At 42.4% G+C, this 20,690-nt stretch overlaps 1 protein-coding gene across 1 annotated transcript; it reads left to right on the top strand.

Moving 5' to 3' along the window:
* The first annotated feature begins 66 nt into the window (after window positions 1-66).
* LOC139424709 (calcineurin subunit B type 1) lies at window positions 67-15,016 on the top strand. The gene is made up of 6 exons (XM_071176794.1): window positions 67-299; window positions 6,761-6,800; window positions 11,309-11,485; window positions 11,885-11,944; window positions 12,217-12,401; window positions 12,695-15,016. The coding sequence occupies exons 1-6, from the start codon at window positions 297-299 to the stop codon at window positions 12,740-12,742; spliced, it is 513 nt and encodes a 170-aa protein (XP_071032895.1). The 5' UTR covers window positions 67-296; the 3' UTR covers window positions 12,743-15,016.
* Window positions 15,017-20,690: the final 5,674 nt, after the last annotated feature.

The raw sequence follows: 20,690 nt of genomic DNA, 5'->3' as shown, positions 1-20,690 counted from the left end.
TACATACATTAAAAGAAATAGACAGGGTACCCGGATGTACTGTATAGCCGCACCTCCCCCTATTCGCCTTTCAACCTCGCTCGCTCTCTACACCAACACAACCTCCTCTGCGGATCCACTGTAGCTACTGCAGTGAATCCGTCATCCTTAAAGAGAAAAGGCGAGAGCAAGTCAAGCTGGTCTATATTTATTACAACCAGAAATATTTCCCTGAAACAGTCTTAAAATTGATTGTGCAACGTCGCCCTTTCAAAGTGTTTCTCTTGCGCACCAGGTGAAGAAACCCAACCGACAGAATGGTAAGGAAAACTATAGCTAGCTATTTTAATGTTGAACCGAACGTGTACAAAATCTTACACCATATGCATGCAGGCATAGCACTCAAGGCTATCCAAGATCTCGTTGCACTACGTTCTTATTCTCCCGACCAAATGAGATTGAAAGCGTGTATTGCATTACATTTTTGCACGCACAATTTCATGTTTACAGACATGGCAATATGGCCAACGTTATGTTTTGATGATTTATCGCATTCTGGTGTGTTCTGAAAAGCTATACTGAGACTTCTCGAAATGTGTGACAAGTAGCTAAACCAACAACCTAGCCAGTTAGCTAAAGCTATAGGCACATGAAAAATGGCGCGAGCTTGTGGGGGAAAAGTGAAACATTGTATCTTTCCTGAACCCGCAAGCAGGCAACACTAACAATATCGATAGGCTGTCACGCCTTAGTTTGTGCATAAATTAGATGCGCTTGTCAACTTGTGTCGGCAATATTCGGCTTTATAACGCAGGTCCAACCAAGCTGGACTAGCACTAGTTAAAACATACTACATGGTCACAGCAAATGGGCACTTTTCCTGTTTGTCACTTATGAGAGCTGCACGGTACGTTAACGTGGTTCCCAATCAACACAGCTAGCTAACTACTTGTGGGAATGTGTTAAAAAGAACAGGACTGTTCTAGTTAGTCAGTCACATTTATTCATGTTAAACTACATTTCCAGGAAGAAACAATTGCTTCCCAAAGATCCACCTTTTCTTACATTTTCTATATTACCTCTCGTTACATTATTTGTATTTTATTTTTACCAGTCCCAGTACAGGGATCTGAATAAATGGCTTTAAAAGGACATGCATTGCAGAAGGCCAGATACAGTTTCATACTACCGCAGTCATATCAATTTGCATCAGAGTTCCATTTAAAAAGATTGATATCTTGTCGTTCACTGACCTATTTCCTGTTCCTCCCAATTTCCAACGGTCATAGGCCTACATTGTACACGCATAGCCCATGTTTGGGCGGTCAGTAGGCGACTTGATTATTAAGCATGCATACTGGACCTGTATGCATTTCTGAAGCGCCAGCATTTAGCTCAGACCAAGTGTGCATAGTGGTTTCAGGAAAAAGAACACAAATGCATCAACCTTAAATACGCTATAGGATCTGAATATTTGCTTCAAACAAAAATATAAACGCAACATGTAAAGTGTCGGTCATGTGTTTCATGAGCTGAAATAAAAGATCCCAGACATTTACCATATGGACAAAAAGCTTATTTCTTTCTCATTTTGTGCACAAATGTGTTTATGTCCCTGTTAGTGAGCATTTCTTCTTTGCCAAGATAATCCATCCACCTGACAGGTGTGGCATATCACAAAGCATGATCTTTACACATGTGCACCTTGTGCTGGGGACTATAAAAGGTCACTCTAAATTGTGCAGTTTTGTCACACAACACAATGCCACAGATGTTTCAAATTTTGAGGGTGTGCATTTGGCATGCTGACTGCAGGGATTTCCACCAGAACTGTTTCCAGATAATTTAATGTTCATTTCTCTACCATAAGCCACCTCTAATGTAATTTTAGAGAATTTGACAGTACTTCCAACCGACCTCACAACCACCAACAATGTGTAACCTCGCCAGCCCAGGACCTCCACGTCCGTATTCTTCACCTGAGGGATCGTCTGAGACGAGCTACCCAGACAGCTGATAAAACTGTGGGTTTGTACAACCAAAGAATTTCTGCACAAACTGTCATGTCTGTATGGGCAGGCATAAGCTACGGACTACAAACACAATTGCATTTTATTGATGGCAATTTGAATGCACAGAGATACCGTGACGAGATCCCGAGGCCCATTGTGTTGCCATTCATCTGCCGCCATCACCTCATGTTTCAGCATGATAAGGCACGGCCCCATGTCTCAAGGATCTGTGCACAATTCCTGGAAGCTGAAAATGTCCCAGTTTTTCCATGGCCTGCATACTCACCAGACATGTCACCCATTCAGCATGTTTGGGATGCTCTGGATTGACATATGACAGCATGTTCCAGTTCTAGCCAATATCCAGCAACTTTGCACAGCCGTTGAAGTGGGACAACATTCCACAGGTCACAATCAACAGCTTGATCAACTCTATGCGAAGTAGATGTGTCGTGTTCCATGAGGCAAATGGTGGTCACACCAGATACCGACCGGTTATCTAATCCACGCCTCTACCCTTTCTTAAGGTATCTGTGACCAACAGATGCATATCTGTATTCCCAGTAATGTGAAATCCATAAATTAGGAACTAATGCATTTATTTCAATTTACTGATTTTGTTATATGAACTAACTCAGTAAAATCTTTGAATTGTTGCATGTTGCGTTTTATATTTTTGTTCAGTGTACTATATACTCCTTTATAGGCTGTCGCTGCAGGCAGCCAGACTTGGGATGACGCTGATTTGGTTTTAATGGATTCTATTGGTAGATGGATTGTACACTCAGGCTGTCTCTTTGAAACCACATTCCAATTGTAAGCAGGCCCTCAGTGAGAACTGTTGAAGTCAAGTGTATTAGGCTCTGACTGCAATATATCACATTTTTTCATAAAACGTATTACGTTCTCAGCTCTTGACAGATAGTGCTGTCATGGTGCTCAAGAGAAAAATGTGTAGCTTACTACCAGCCTTGGCATATACTGTGAAAGTTTTTCAATACAATGCGTGTCGGGAGACTGGCTTGCTTCTTCTTAACCCTTAGTACAGATGTTTTAGATAAACTAAGGGGATGGATTTGGAAGAAAATACTCCTCACTTTCCAAACCCAGTTGTAGTAATGTGAGTACTAACTGGTAACAGTGTTGAATACGCCTAGACATTTTTTTTTTTTTTTAATGAATCGTTAGTGACAAATTAGTTGCCTGAAGGAAAGGATGTTGAAAAGAAAATAACAAGATCATTGTTAATTTTATATGTTTGGACTGGCAATTGTGGTACAAACTACACAGCTGAGTTAGGCCTAAATCCAACCCATCTGCCCTCCCACCATTTTGCAATGTTATAATTACAAAACTAGGTTTACTTCTAGAACGCCCACTGTTTGGTTACCACACAGACATGACCTTACACCAAGGAAATGGTGTAATCCTAAACCCCCCAGTCCACTTGAATTGAATGCTCCGTGTGACCTGAAGTCAGAGGCACAAGACTGTTGCAGCATCAACACTACTGTGCCAGTGATTTGAAAACACTTTGAGCATGGACATCTATGGGATTCTTGGAGTTGAGGTCAGCCTATATCAAATGAAGAAAGTGTGAGACAAAATGTTGATATTTTGATATATTTGATATTTGCCAAACCAAAAGTAACCCACACCAGTGGGTGACCAAAAGTCACATTGCCTGGACGTTGGAGCCTAATCCCTAAAATACTGTTCATGAAACAAATTGAATGATACTTTTATTGACATTTCCTTTACTATTTTATGACTTCAAGTGATGGGGATATGGAGCCTATATGCCCAACGTAATTTTATTTGGTATTGTATCCAAAGCTTAGCTAGATGGAAAGACAGGGCCGTGTCTTTCTGGTTGTCAATGATCAGTCTTGGGTTATGCCAGGCTTTGTTATCAGCAGCAAGTCGAAACAGGTCTCCTACTTTCACTGTTTTGTATTCATCACAGAGAAAAGGAATTTCGGCTTGCAATCCCGATTCGGATTCTGCAACATAGTCCTCATCAGCACATTCTGGATGATGTGTGGATTTACACAAGGTAGCCTCGCTAGCCATTCTAATATTTGGCAGACATTTCTATCCAAAGCAACTTACTGTCCTTACAGTGCATATGTTTTTAGTATACGGTGCATATGTTTTTAGTATACGGTGCATATGTTTTTAGTATACGGTGCATATGTTTTTAGTATACGGTGCATATGTTTTTAGTATACGGTGCATATGTTTTTAGTGTACAGTGCATATGTTTTTAGTATACAGTGCATATGTTTTTAGTATACGGTGCATATGTTTTTAGTATACGGTGCATATGTTTTTAGTATACGGTGCAGTCTGAAAGTATTCAGACTTCTTGGCTTTTTCCACATTTTGCTGCATTACAGCCTTATTCTAAAATGGATTTAAATTGTTAGTTTTTTTCCTCATCAATCTACACACAATACCCCATAATGACAAAGCAAAAACAGGTTTGTAGAAATTTCTGCAAATGTATAATAATAAAAAAACTATCACATTTACATAAGTATTCAGAACCTTTACTCAGTACTTTGGCAACGATTACAGCCTCTGCTTCTTAGGTATGACGCTACAAGCTTGGCACACCTGTATTTGGGGAGTTTCTCCCATTTTTCTCTGCAGATCCTTTCAAGCTCTGTCAGGTTGGATGGGGAGCTTCGCTGTACAGTTTTTTCACGTCTCTCCAGAGATGTTTGAACGGGTTCAAGTCCGGGATCTGGCTGGGCCACTCAACGACATTCAGAGACTTGTCCTGAAGCCACTCCTGCATTGTCTTGGCTGTGAGCTTAGGGTCGTTGTCCTGTTGAAAGGTGAACCTTCGCCCCAGTCTGAGGTCCTGAGCGCTCTGGAGTAAGATTACGACAAGGATCTCTCTGTACATTGCTCCTTTCATCTTTCCCTCGATCCTGACTAGTCTTCTAGTCCCTGCCGCTGAAAAACATCTCTACAGCAGGATCCTGTCACCACCACGCTTCACCGTAGGGATGGTGCCAGGTTTCCTCCAGACCTGACGCTTGGCATTCAGGCCAAAGAGTTCAATCTTGGTTTCATCAGACCAGAGAATCTTGTTTCTCATGGTCTGAGAGTCCTTTAGGTGCTTTTGGCAAACTCTAAGTAGGCTGTCATGTGCCTTTTTTACCGAGGAGTGACTTCCGTCTGACCACTACCATAATGGCCTGATTGGTGGAGTGCTGCAGGATGGTTCTCCCATCTCCACAGAGGAACTCTGGAGCTCTGTCAGAGTGACCATCGGGTTCTTGGTCACCTCCATGACCAAGTCCCTTCTCCCCCGATTGCTCAGTTTGGGTGGGCGGCCAGCTCTAGGAAAAGTCTTGGTAGATTCAAACTTCTTCAATTTAAGAATGATGGAGGCCACCGTGTTCTTGGGGAGCTTCTATGCTGCATACATTTTTTTGGTACTCTTCCCCACATCTGTGCCTTGACACAATCCTGTCTAGAGAGTTCTACGGACAATTCCTTCAGAAAAATCATGGCTTGGTTTTCGCTCAGACGTTCACTGTCAACTGTGGGACTTTATATAGACAGGTGTGCATGCCTTTCCAAATCATGTCCAATCAATTGAATTTACCACAGGTGAACTCCAAGTTGTAGAAATATCTAAAGGATGATCAATGGAAAGAGGATGCACCTGAGCTCAATTTCGAGTCTCATAGCAAAGGGTCTGAATACTTACGTAAATAAGATAGATATGTTTTTTATTTTTATTTTAATACATTTGCAAATATGTCTAAACCTGTTTTCGCATTGTCATTATGGGGTTGTGTGTGTGTGTGGATGAGGATGAGGATAAAAATGCATTTAATCTATTTTAGAATAAGGCTGTAACGTAACAAAATGTGGATAAAGTCAAGGGTTCTGAAAACTTTACTAATGCACTGTATATGTGACCCGAGCAGGAACTGAACCCATGACCCTGGCGTGGCTAATGCCTCTTACCAACTGAGCCACAGAAGTGCTCTATGATATTCAGGAGATAAATGTTTTAACTTGGATTTAAATGGATAGTTATTTAGAGGCATTTAGGATAGTCCATGCCCCTTTTTGGCTAGCCGTTCAGTCATGGCCCAAGTCTTTATCTAATAAGGAAGGCACAGCCTTTCTCTATCGGCCTTTTTCAATTCCTTTATGTCCCACTGAGATGCGGAAAGGCAAAGGCAGTGGGTTGCCCTCATTTCCAGCTCTGGCAGAATCCAGTTCATTCTGTTTGTTCTCATGCATAATGGAGAATGCCACTTCTGAGGGATAAACAAAATGCAGAGAGTGGGATGGACCGAGAATGGGTTTCAAATCTACCTGCCGTTTTAGTGGCAGGATATTGTGTCACTCTGTAGGGTTAATGTTGTTTCCCTATTAACGTACCAAGCTCACATCAACATATTAGCACATCATCACTTTCGTGTGTCAATGTTGAGGTGGTAGTATACCCCAGACGCAATAATTGGTATGGCGTTTGTCTTATGTGGTGCACACAAATCGGGTCTTTACATAAGCTTGTCACCACTCAACTTGTTACAATGTAATCCATGGTAAAATGGCAATATTTCAGACCCTTGGTGCGAATGCCATCTTATTATAGCAACACAATTCATATATTTTGAAGAAGAAAATACAGATTTGAATGGTGAATGTTATTAGCTATGGTTTCCTGTCTTCATTTCTGAATAAACATTAGGTTGGATGGTCATTCTCACCATTCTTTTCCTCTTTCTTTCTAGGGAAACGAAGCAAGTTATCCCTTGGAGATGTGTACACACTGTAAGTATTTGAGAGTGTCACCGGCAACTTCTCCAATACTGCTGCTGTGATTCAAACGATATCAGCTGTGGGCTGTCCTGTATGTAATATTCAGATATGACTGGAATTGAATCTAATTTACCTGGACCGAGAACAATTTTGATGTAAAAAAAAGTTTAGGCTATGGGATTGTATTGTCTCTGGGTTTGAAGAGTGACCGCCCAGTCAATTCAAAGGCCAGAATCTACCATTGGCGTTGCAGTTTACAAAAGTCTGGGACACTTAATAGGTAAACAACTGGTCCGGTCGGGGGAATTGAGCAGAACAATATATACATCACCACACGCTATACTGCATACTTCAGCCCTTCACAGTGTGACCCAGTCTCAGACGCTGCTGGGAGGCTTGAGCACTTGGCTGCCACAGCTAAAAAAAAATGCCTCTCCCCTCATAAAGGTCAGTTTCAGGGCTGGTGGGAGAGCCTTATTTATTTTTAGCCCGAGTAATATTCAATTTTTAATTGGTTTGTCACCCTGCTGCGCCATCCCTCCAACCTCATCAATCCACCCACCCCTCAAGAGAAAATGGGGCTAATTAGAGTTTCAGGACTTAACTTTCAGGCTCTACTTTTTCGGGGGGGGGGGACCTCCGCACCTCCCTAACGAGCTGTTACGTTAGGTGTCACAGGGGTGGCCGTCGGACCGTGATTTACGACGGCACTTGTTCCTTTACTTGCCTTTAACCCAGAACAATCTCCCTCTATCTGTTTCTCCCTGACCAGTCTTGTACAGAATGTGTCTGACTGGAAAAGCAAATGCCAGGTTCTCAATCGTTTTGAGAGAGACCAGACTCGTGTAGGACTTTGTCACGGGTGCAAGTAGACGGTACTACTTTCTGGTGTTGACTTAGGGGTCTCACTTCATAAAGACTTGCCACTTTGATGCTTATGAACCAGCTGACACAACCCCGACCATCAAAAACACACCTTGTATTTAGAGTCACACGCCTGGGTTGCGCACCTGCAGGACAATCAAAAAACAAGAGACTTCAACAGGTCTCAAACCTCAGCCAGCCGATGGATTTCCCCCACAGTGGGATATTTTGGGGAGTCTCTTACCCACCCCCTCACTCCTGGGAGCAGGGCGTGGGGCAGCTGTTCGCCGTGTCAAGAAGGCGCACAACCTTAAATCAGCTGTGCGCGCCAAGCTGGCAGGGTCTGAACACTGGGAACTCACCCAGATCCCTGTCCAGGTCCACTAGTCAGGGCGTTCGTTAGTAGACCCCTAGAATGCTGGTCAGTTCTGTCTTTTACCCCGAAGGGTAAAGGTTGGATACGGGGAAGGGGAAGCTGATCCTAGCAGAGGGGCAACTTCTACTCGGAGGGTTAGGTGACTCCCTGTGCAAGGCTGTAGCGAAACAGACAAAATGACTTGCCCTGCAAAGACTGTTTTTCGCTTCAAGAGAACATGGTGACTCCCCTCTTAACACCTTGTGTTTTTCTGTAGTTGTACCCACTTGTACACCCCCTCCCTCCCCGCTTAGACTAGTCTTAGCACAGTGTGCGTATCTCTAAGTGGCGATCTTTAGCATCTGCTGAGAGCTTTGGGCGTGTCGTAAGGAGCACCAGTCAAGCATGGTGACGCAGCAGAACGTGGCATGCATGCAAACCCACACACAAGTATGCATGCATGCAAACCCACACACAAGTATACATGCATGCAAACCCACACATAAGTATACATGCATGCAAACCCACACACAAGTATGCATGTACACAGACGGCCACGTATTGGCTACCGTGTTCTTTGGAGCAATTCATGATCTGTTCATCAAACTAGAAGAGGATCTGCATCTATAGACAGGTTTTATTTACTTGTTATTTTGTACACAGACACATTCTCACAGGCACATTCTCACAGACACATTCCAATCAAAAAACATCACAAACGCATTATGTATATAAAAAAAACAACAACAACAAGATAATAAACCATCCAAATTGAGCTACAAACCAGCACATCAAGACAAATGAACTTCCCATATATTGTATAGAGGCAGAGCTGAGAGTATTTATTCGGCTGTTTGGGAGAGCTGCAGTGCTTTGATGCGCCCCAGTGGGTGCCGCTTTTTCAGTAAGATCAGCGGTGTGACTCGCCCACATGTAAGGGGGGGGGGGGTTGTGTTTCTGCAGCAGTGAATTAAGTGCGATGGCAATGTAGTCACCGCCACTTCCTTATTATCTGCCTCTTGTCAGATGCGTGGTTGGTTTATAGGTGTGATATTGGTTAGCTCATTGGTTAGCTTGCGTAGCGGTTATATCTCTCTGGGGGGGCATGATTTGTTTACAGGTCTCTAGAGCAAGCCAGTGTCTAGAATTACTATAAAATGACTATTTAGACTCGTACGAGGCTAAATCTTGACACGTGCCTGAATGCTAGTAACACTAACATAACAAATGGTTGATAACCCAATTGTGGTGGTAACAGTGTTCCTAAAATATCATAACCGGGGCTTGATTCATGAAGACCTGGGAGACAGTCTCAGAACTCTCAAGCTGTCTGCGTGGTCATTGGTTGTGAGGGAGATGAGGCCCAGTGAGCCGAATTATGAAACCGATGTGAATGTAACACGTTGTCTCCTTCTGCAGATCAGTTTGTGTTGAAAGCCTCTCCAGCTGGCTGTCTGACTGCAGCTCTCAAAATACCCTCCCCCCTTTGTGTGTTGGCTTGCTGGGTTTCCTTGTTGCTAGGGGTTTCCCGAGGGGAGGGCAGCACCAGCCATTTAGCTGTGTGTGGAGTGAGGGGTGTTTCTCTCTCTGCCTTGTGGCTATAAATACTTTTTTCCTCCATCTATTTGATCTACACTCGTGGACGGTATACACGGACAGAATGGTACCCAGCACTGTCTGGCATATACTGTTGTGCAAGTGTAATTGAATTAATGCAGTGCTGTTGGGGCCTGTGCCTCTGCAGCTACATTTTTGCATCCCCTGGTAAAGAGTTTGTGTCAGGGGAGGAGCTATTGATGTATTTAAAAAAGTTTGTATACAAGAGTTAGTCCATCGTTAACGCTGAAATTATTAAGGTGTAAGTTAAATCAGCTTAACTAAAATTATCATCAATGGGCTGGCTATATCCATATTATTTTCAATGGCATCCTTCCTTGTCTCCATGTCAGACTACTACTGACGGGCTTTTGGGGGCTGGAAAAAGATGCAGAACTTTCCGGCTTATATTGATTTGTCTTCAATTCATTTTCCACATAATTAATAAGGTTATTAATGTAGAGATATGAAATTACCAATGCACCTGTTGCCAGGTAGTGTCGTGTAGCCATCCAAAATGTCATATTAGCTAAAACGCCTAGATTGGGCCGTTTACATTAAGCGGCTACATTTTGATTGGATGTTGGATTTCAAGAACCCTCCCCCACAATCCACGTAGAAAGGCGCTGCGTGTTTACGTTTTTTCCAATTTGGTAGGACCCATTTTGCAGAGAGTTGCTCACAAATAGATGTAAAAGGGCATCCGTTTTCACTGTGGTGCTGTATTGGCAGCACCCCATAATGTATAGCCGCCATAGTAATATTCTAGTTCTTGTGACACCCCACTCACTTGTTTTGTGGTACATCTAGTGGTGGGTCTCAGTTATGGCAGCTGTTGGTTCCTACTTGTTAAGCCTGTCATCATGGTACAACACTGCTGACTAAAACACCACTGCCACGTCGAGGTGCCCAGAGGAACGCCTCAGCAAACCCAAGCCATATCGGGTCAGAGAGAAACTCCGGATTGCCTGTTAAATAAAGCTGATGGAAAAATACTTTTGAGTCTGTAGATATGAATTGTGCCCTCGAAGACTGATAAAAAAAAATAGCTTGTTATTTACAGTGAGACTCTGTAGGTGATTTTAATACTAGTGCGAGGTTGATCGTATTAACAAACTACTGGAATATTCTTTCTCGTGTATGTAGAATCAAGCATTGTGCACAGCAGCAGGTGAAAGGTTAATTTTGTGAAATCCCGCCCACATTACGGTTCACACTTAGTCTCACTTAAGTCCACCTCAAGCTGTTGTGTCCACGTTACGATTAATGCATATCAGTCCAGTGATTAGTGTGAAGGAGGCGTCACATGACGCAGTGAAAGAGCTTAGAGTGGGGAACCGAGAGGTATGCTGCTGCTGTCGCTCAATGTTGGCCACCTGTATCAAACTACACTAGGTGGGCGGTAGCTTGGGACGGCTATGCTATGGCCAGCACTCGCAAGAATTTGGGTAAGAATCAATCGGGGACAGGTGAATCAATTCTAAAGGCCGCAAAGGACCATAACACCAGATGTAAGTGACCAGGTTGGCCCGTTTTCTCCCCCCCCCCCCCCCCCCCCGTGTGCTGAAAGTGTGCTTCCCGAAACCCGGCAGTGGTGGTTGCTACCCTAGAAAATGGAGTCTGCTGTGTAAAGTTTTGTTCCCCTATATGTGAAGAGGTCGGTTTTTAACGCCACCCTTTCTCGCTCTCTCCTTTTCTATTTCAGTTGATGCTGATGAGATTAAGAGGCTAGGAAAGAGATTTAAGAAACTCGACCTAGATAACTCTGGCTCCTTGAGCGTGGAAGAGTTTATGTCCTTACCGGAACTCCAACAGAATCCCCTTGTACAGCGAGTTATCGATATATTTGACACAGATGGCAATGGGGAAGTCGACTTCAAAGGTAAGACTGATATATGGGGTTATTCACCTTTTTTTAAATTCTAACTTCAAACGAGCCTTTGTTGTCTGTTTTAGTCTGGTGTCTTTGTTGTAGGCTATCCTTGTGGATAATGACCAGTGCTGTTTCACCTTGAAATGAAATCATCAACCAAATGCTTAATGTATAATGTGTTTTTTTATACGAAGTGTTCGCCTGCATTATGATGTTATGCTGACCAACCTTAAATCAGAAAATGCCTTAACAGTTTTTGGGCCGTTTGGGCATTTTCCTCGAAAGCCCCCCTCTAGCTCTTATACAACTGAGTGAATGAAATAACGATATCCGACGTGTGTTCATGTCCTTGTTTACTGTCCTTTTTAATTGTTGGTTGACTCAAAATGGCTTCACATTCTTTGACAGAATTCATTGAGGGCGTCTCCCAGTTCAGTGTCAAAGGTGATAAAGAGATGAAACTGCGCTGTAAGTAGACTGCCAACTAATCTCAACTGCTTTCACTGTGACGTTCCACCCCCCATTTTAAAGTGATTACCCACCTTTTTGTCGATACACCAATGCTGAGCTCATAAAGCAAATGTTTGCTTTTCTGTGATGATGAAAATGATCCCCATTCTTGGATGTTCAGAAGTTCTTCCCTTTTTTAAAATGCGCGTATTGGCAGGTCATTCCAATGACGCTGCGATGAAACCCCAGAGGTCTGACCCAACCTTCCATCTTCCCCCTTGTCCTGTTAGTTGCCTTCAGGATCTACGACATGGACAAGGACGGCTACATATCCAACGGCGAACTCTTCCAGGTCCTCAAGATGATGGTGGGGAACAACTTAAAGGACACCCAGCTCCAGCAGATTGTTGACAAAACCATCATCAACGCAGACAAAGACGGCGACGGGAGGATATCCTTTGAGGAGTTTTGTGCGGTGAGTCGAAGAAACAACGTTTTATCTCTGTGATAGGGTTGCACAGTTCCTGAAACTTTCCGTAAAATGTTCACAAGTTTGAGAAATCCCATTTGGGGGATTTCCCGGAACCAGTAGGGGAATAATCAGGAAATCTTCCCAACAGGGATTTCTGCAACAAAAAAACTCTGAATTGATCTGAAATGTTGCAATCATATTCCCATGATCATGATCGCGGTGCGTCACTTCTGTTCAAATTCTAAAGGTGTCTGTTGCGTCCGTGACAGTTTCTTGCCCCTCTTGTCTTCCATTAGGTGGTGGGAGGATTAGACATACACAAAAAGATGGTTGTGGACGTGTGACTGACCTCACGGGCCCCTGCAAAAAATCCCTTTTCGCTTTCTTCTCCATTTCTGAGGATCTGCTCAAGGTGTCATCCAGCAAAGGTCTCTGTGTATTTTTCAATGGAAGTATTTTTCTCTGTGAAGCCACTTCTTTTTTTTTCCAACCCGAGCCTTCTGACGCCAACCATTTTATAGTGTTATCGAACATGAGTTCTCTCAATAACCCGGTGTAGCACTTTAAAAGCCTGAAGGACAGCTTTTTATCGTTGAGTGAGTGTTTCAGTTTGGTGGAGGAAGGGTTAGTGTGTTTCTCTTTGATTTTGAGGCAGTTGGGATTTTTTTTTTCATATTTATTTTGGTCTTGGCTTTTTTTGGAGGGGTGGGGGATGTGTGTAGTTAGCTGTGATGTAACTTGATGTACTTGATTTCAACACAACACAAAAATAGAGCATGAAGTGCCAACCAGAACATATAATAAACCGGTTGAATATAATGGTATACATCTTTTTCTATCAACATTCGGTAGAATTTGCTTATTTCAATGTGCATACTGCACGATTCAAACAGTCCAATTACATTTTCCAGGCAAATGCTTTCCCTGCTTCTTTCACTCCCAATATTTTGAACAGCTATGTTTTTAAGATCATGTGAGACGGCCTCTTTTTTTTTAATAAGGGGGATTGTGCACTATACATATTTATATTGTCAGGGACATCGATCATCTTGCTTTGAAGATGCAGTGGAGTAGAGAGAATAATATTTACATTTCTGCACATACAAGCTTACGGTTTTACTTCAAGGACAAGGTCTTTTTTTTTTCAGTCACTGGTTGGTTATGCAAATAATTTTCACCTTAAGTCTCTTATTCCAACAAAAAGCACGTTTTCAATCTGCATGGTAGGACATCACAGGCCATTTAGAATATTCTCGTTAATGTGTTTTTGTATTTACTGCTTTCGTCAGCCATGTTAAGTTACAGATATGGATTGGTTACAGAGAAGAAGTAGAGATGAGTGCTTCTGGTTTAAATGCTTGTGATATGGTAAATCTAGCTTTTTGGGGGGGGGGGGGGGGGGGGTTGCATTTAACAACTTAACTGCAGGCAGAGCTGAGGTAACTTACAGTAAGTAGGCTACAGTTAGGACATTGAGGGATGTTAAGTTGGTTCGGCTTTTGCGAGGCGTTGATTTCAACGTACACATTTAGCCTTCTTGACCATGTAATTTGCATCTATTTCATGAACATCTTTTAATTTGGTTTCTCAAACATTGTATGGACTCTTGCCGTGAGTTGAGGTAATAGTGCAAGGTCACAGGTGGGCTGTCCCTCTTCCTCCCTACCTCCTGAACATTCTTCTTCTTTTTTTTTCTTGAAGATGCAACCGACAAAAGGGCATTTTATTATAAAGCTACCAACGTTCTTTACACAGAGAGAGGGGACAAGACAGAACAGGTTTTATTTGTATCTATACATTTTATGGAATTTAAACGTGTTTTAAGTTTGTGGCTCTGCTTTTTTGCTCAACTGAATGCACCGACGGGCGGGTGTTCACGTGCGTGATCCTGTGCCGCATGCGCCCGCCTCGCACCGCTGTTTTGTCTTCAATGGCGTGCTGCACGACGATGGCTCTTATCTGATCTTAAAAGGCCCCCGAAGTCTTGTGATGTGCTTGCATGACATGGAGGGTTCTCTCTTCTTTGTGCATGTAGATCCATTTTTTTGAAAATCTCTATGTTTACATATGACTCTTAATGTTAATATATTATAACAAATGAAAATGACATGTATATGGATGTTGCCAAAAAAAGAATTGGTGAATGTTGAATAAATATGGAAATGACTCAAAGTAACTCCACTACATGTAACTGTTATTCTAAACAACTATAATCTTTTGGATATCTCTGTCACTTCTATTCCAGCAAAGCGTCACTTATGCCCCAGAGTAGCCTACCAGCTCTGTTTCAGGGGGAAACCATTCGAGATGTTGTTTTTGTTGTATATATTATTTTCTTTACATATATATTTGTTATTAACATGGTAGTATTAGTGGTCCCTCCTTTGTTTTTTTAGTTGTTTTTTTAGGTTTGTGCTAAATGTGTCCACTATCGGAGGAAAGGGATCTGTGTGTGTGTGTGTGTGTGTTTTATTATGGGGTGGTATAGGGTGGAGGCAAAAAAAACGGTTTCAGTCTTAGGTTTTTACCTTCTTATCCATCTCTGCATGCTGCATCTGCTGTGGGAACCATTTGAAACTTCATACATGGAAAAAGAGAAATAAACGATTTGAAAGTTAGGAGGCTGTGAATTGTGTGACGACACATGCATTATGTATCCATGCATTGTGACCGTGGCAAGGTGGCGCTTAAATTAGAATGAATGCAGTCTGGATGGCACACTGCAGAATATGTGTGAATGCGCTTTGATAGAAAGCCAGACAATTTGTTAAAGACCAGCAGCAAAGGGATATTTGTCCTATGAAAGTGGGGGAAATGTGTTTTATATTGATGATTAGCATCCCCACATGTATGACACTGTTTTCATTAATAGGACAACCATAATTCTATTGTACTGAAAAATGCACTCAACCAAGCAGGAGCAGAATGCACGGATGGATGGTCATGGGGTATGTTATTGTTATACTCTAAACTGACCGCTAGATGGCAGCATAAGAGGGCTATAAAAAAAAAGGTGCTATTGAGTGTGGGTGAATCTCATATTTTCCTTGTGTCCTCTCCTTGTCTCCTCAAAATGGTTCCTTCCCTCGGGCCTTGTTTTTAGGAGGCGAAAAGAGACGTGTATCTTCAGAGTTGTGCAGAGGGTAGTGCGTAGGGCCCAGTACATTACCGGGGCCAAGCTTCGTGCTGTCCAGGACCTCTATGCCAGGCGGTGTCAGAGGAAGGGCCTAAAAATTGTGAGAGACTCCAGCCACCCTAGTCAGACTGTTCTCTCTGCTACCGCAGGGAAAGCGGTACCGGAGCGCCAAGTTTAGGTCCAAGCTTCTAAACAGCTTCTAACCCCAAGCCATAAGACTCCTGAACAGCTAATCAAATGGCTACCCAGACTATTTGCATTGCTACTCTGTTATTGATGCATAGTCACTTTTTAATAACTCTACCTACATGTACAAATTACCTCGACCAACCGGTGCCCCCGCACATTGACTCTGTACCGGTACCCCCTGTATATAGTCTCGCTATTGTTATTTTACTGCTGCTCTTTTAATTATTTCTTACTTTTATTTCTTACTTTTTAGGTATTTTTCTAAACCAAAAATGCAGTTAAGTGCTAGTAAGTAAGCATTTCACTGTAAGGTGTTGTATTCGGCGCATGTGACAAATAAAATTTTATTAGATTATTAGTTACCGAACGGCTATCACGAGCTTGCCCCGGACTTAATATCTTGACACGCTTTCTGAATAAGATCAAAATTAATTAGACTTACTAATGAAAGATTAAAGCAGCGTCATCTTGAGTGCTGCATCTTCGATTCACATTGCCTTCTGTTGCAATCAAGCACTGCACCCTACTGTTTAGTTTATATATTTTTTTAAACGGGGAAAAGAAGAGGCAGAAAATGTATCAGAAGCTGGGTTTGATTTCAAGCTCAAGGCCACTGGAAACCCATCAGTTGTAATCAGATACCCTTTATTTTACACCCCAAAAAATACCCATGGATGTGTGCGCTCACACATACATTCCCCTTCCCTCAGATAACGTGTCACTGTTTCCTGAACGGTCCTAATGGAGCTCATGCAAAATGTGGCCAGTTGTGCCCGTCACTGCCAATTAAAATTCCCATTTGTGTTCCTCAGCCGAGCCACACATGGACCTCCGAAAGACTGCCATTCTCATGGAACCTGCTCATCTGTTTGTGATTTGGACTTTCAGCGAGTCTCCAGATTTATTTTTACACAACCCAACATGAAAGACACCAAGAGCCAACTTCAAAAATGCTGAACCCTACACAAATACAATTACGACCAATGGGTAATTTCAGACATGTTATTTGAGGGGGTGAATTTCCCTTGATTTCAACAGGTCTAGAGTTTTTTTTTTTTGGGGGGGGGGATAAGTGTGAAGTCGATTCCATTGCATGGTTCTTCAGATGGAGGATACAATGAAAATTGACCCGAGTATGAATAATGAATCAACTGCATTTATGGTACCTAACACAGTTCATTGAACGTTTAAACATTTTGCATCTAAAAGCTTTCATTGAACATTAGACAAAGACCATAGTTGTTCTTAGTCATTCCCAGCAGTACTGATGGCCTTGGATAGATAACCTGTGGAAGACGCTCCAACTGTTACACCTTTATTCTTATGAAAGGAAACCGTACTCGATTTGAACCTCTGGTTGATCTTGAGGACCTTTATACTGTAAGGAAAACCTCTGGGAGGCTTAGTAGCTCAGGTTACCTGAAAATGCCACAATGTGAAAAGGGACAGCACAAGTTGGAATGAACTCCAGACATCCTACAGCTACGCTAGCATGGGGGGAAAAGCAGCCTCATTTGTACAGGTGTCAGAATCAATTTCTCTGAGGTGTGAACGACTAAACCAGAACTTCTAGACCAGAACCCATAGCTCAACCTAACGCATACTGCCGAGCAATAGAGAAAGGTACTGTAGGTTGGCTTTGGAGTGAGAATATAGAGATTGGTGAGAGTTGCTTGACAGGATTGGGGTCAATTAAAATTGAAATGTGGTGAAGTACAAATTGTTGATCGCAATGGAACGACACATCTCTCAAACTTTGACATTGAATTTGGGAAAAAAATATTAGCCTTTGAGAAAAGTAGTTTATTTTTATCAATGTCTGTCATTCTTGAATCGTGTGATGGAATTCCCTCCCAGAAGAGAGAATGTCTAGCTTTCCAAAAACCCAACTCCCTTGGTGATAGATTCCCTGTTAATGAAAACCACTCTCTGACCGATCTCCCAGCGGAGCTTCATGTGGTTCTGATTACTCTGGGCTACTTAGTTCCACTAAATGTCATGCAACCCAATAGTTTATTTAATGATTGTCGGTTTTCCAGCTCTTTTAATGAGGCTCGCTCGTAGGTTACCTGTGCCCTATGGATGTTCAAAAGCCATTTTCATCAAATGACCTGTATATTTGTTTGCTGTACAATAAAATCAATAAGTTGGGTAATAAGAATTACTGATTGAGCCGTCAAGATTCTTCACCTCGCATGGTCGTTAATATCCAAAATACTTATTTTTGATTAGCCTACTAAGCTCAACTCCAAGGTGAAGAAAGTTTCTGATGAACTCCACCACCGGAGTTGAGCAGAGACCAGGTAAGCATTTCATAATTGACTTTTTTTTTAAAAACTATTGACCTTGGCCGAATCAATATATTCTAAGATGAATTCCACAAAGTCTGGTCTCTGCTCAACTCCATTGGTGGAGTTAATCAGAAACCCTGCACCATGGAGTTGAGTTTAGTCAGCAAATGTTGTACCAAAAGTCTATAGTTCCTTGACTATGCAGCGTTAATGAGACCAAATACATTAAATACCATCTGTCAAGAATAGACTTGGTCTAGGCACCCATCCTAATATTAATCCAGTGAGATAATAACACTATCAGCATCCCATGTCAATGAGATTTGATATTGCTCGAAGGACTTGCAAACTTTCAGGTTTCCCTGAGATGGGTGAACTGACTGATCAGTTGTTTCAGGCAAAGCAACAGAGTTATGTTACGAGGATGTGACTTGACAGAGATTACAGGACATTAAGACAGAGGACCCTAAAGTGAATATTCCCTCTCCTTCCTCGTGCCCGACCGTTGTCTGAAAGGGATATGGCCTCTGGCGGGATCCCCGGTACAATGTGTGTAAGTCTGCCCCAAATGGTACCCTATTCCTTATATATTGTACTACTTTTGACCAGAGCCCTATGGGCCTTGATCAAAAACAGTGCACTTTATAGAGAATAGGGTGCTATTTGGGATGAAGGAAGCCTAGAAGTATCAGTGTCCTCACTGATTGGGATGTGACTAATTAATGGAACACTGTGAATTGGGGCAAAGAAGGGGTCATTAGGAGTTCATTGCAATTCTCAGATAACGTAATTTCAGCTGAAACATTATCGGTAGTAAACACTTTCGGCCATCTTGTTCTAGGTGTCAGGTGGGCCATAAAACCACAAACTGTTCCCCTTAGATGTGTCGTGTAGGGGGTGATATCAACACAACAAAAAATTGCAACAGTGAAATGTTATTTACATTTGGCAAGGGAGGGTCTAGTCAAATCCCTTTACAAACAGATAATTGTTCTAAATTAAACAGCGTTGTGAGACAATAGCATTGTGATTAAGTCCGGTAGGTAGGAGATTGGCATCTTGGTGCCTCTGATTTGCAGCAACAATGCTGTGCACCCAGACTACCGGTACAGTTACACACCTGTCTGATGATAACGCGACTCTCCTTACATGTGCCCCAGCCAGAGTGGGTAGCAAGCCTATCTCTCCATCAGACAGCTGCCAGCCTACTAATGAAGGGACCTGACGAGTCTGTCCGGATGGGTTGACTGCATAGGCTGGGCTGCTGAACACGGTGCCTCGGAGCACTCCTCGGATGAAACTGAAACGCACTGAGTGGTGTGTGTGCTGGGTTGAATGGTTTGCCAATCTTCATAAACTTAAAGATGCAGTCCCGGATCTTAAGCACCTACAAATTTAGAACATATACGAATTGCAACAAAAAATATATATTTTGGGGACCCATTTCAAAATGAGTGTGTGAAATTATACAAAATCCCTGGAGCATCACTTTAACAGTGAGATTCCCTCAAGGTATTGAGTGGTGTGTGTGTGTGTCTGCGCTGGATTGAAGGGTTCACCATAGACATTACAGTAAGATTCCTTTATTGTCTCTAATGTCTATGGTTTGTCCCATCAAGACGGTGAGCAGAGCTTGCAGACAGACCAACACAGCTCCTCGAATAACCGAGTGTAAAGGATCTATGTAATAAAGTGATACATGGTGTGGATGTGATTGAAGTGGGGCCAAATCCAAACGAGCGGACTGTTCAGTCAGGGCCAGATCCTGAGGCTCCCACGGTGCAAACTGATATTCGACTATGGCTGAAGGATTCATAAGATCCCAAGTTACAGGACCCTGAAAGGGTTCAGGTCTCTACTCACACGCTCTACCAGACTGCATGTGTGGTGTAGTCAAAGGCAAAGCCACTTCAAAACCTTTCTAAAGCCCTGTTTATACCCGTTTCTAACAGGCATAATTTGTTCTCATCTTGTCGACATCCTGATTGTCCCCACATTTTTAGACAGGTGTAGACAATTAAAAGACTAATTGTGATCCAATTTTGATCAGATCTTCCTGACCAATTCCGGAGGTAGTCGGGGACTCATTGTATCTGGATATCAATCAAGTGTATACAGATCTGGATAATCAAACTATTGAAATCCTCACTATACAGGTCTCTAAATTAATTGGCACCATTGGCTTATTGCATCAATTATCTTAAAATTAATAAATTAACAATTTTGAAAGAATATCTGCCAAAAAATGTGCATACGGGGAGGGATCAGGATATCTGGTCACAGTATGGACAGAAAAGATACACATTTTACTGCCATGTGGGCACAATCAGAATGTGGATAGGATCAAGAGAAAGGATAGATGTTACATCCTAAATGGCACCCTACTCCCTATTTAGTTCCCTAAAGGCCCTGGTCAAAAGTAGTGCACTACACAGGGAATAGGGTGCCGTTTGGGACGTACACCATTTCTGTTGAAAGCACTACTCATTACAATGTGTGCTGGTCCTAAAGGAGCTCTTCGTACTGTGTTGACTGTTGCATCAAACTGGTTATTTTGTGCTTCGTGACAGTAGCTCTGTTGTATTCCACAAAAATAAATGATGGTATGCTAAAGAAAGAGTGACCCTACATGACACAGAAACAAAAGGGCACTAGATGTCACTGCTGTACACAATA

Source organism: Oncorhynchus clarkii, chromosome 13 (genome assembly GCF_045791955.1).
Source record: "Oncorhynchus clarkii lewisi isolate Uvic-CL-2024 chromosome 13, UVic_Ocla_1.0, whole genome shotgun sequence".
NCBI classification, from domain to species: domain Eukaryota; kingdom Metazoa; phylum Chordata; class Actinopteri; order Salmoniformes; family Salmonidae; genus Oncorhynchus; species Oncorhynchus clarkii.
Note: the sequence above shows the minus strand (reverse complement) of the source record. Positions and strands in the feature narration are given on the sequence as shown.

Coding starts and splice junctions, on each gene's coding strand:
- LOC139424709 (XM_071176794.1), top strand. Junction 6,801..11,308: donor CTTGGAGATGTGTACACACT/GTAAGTATTTGA, acceptor TTTCTATTTCAG/TTGATGCTGATGAGATTAAG. Junction 11,945..12,216: donor TAAAGAGATGAAACTGCGCT/GTAAGTAGACTG, acceptor TTGTCCTGTTAG/TTGCCTTCAGGATCTACGAC.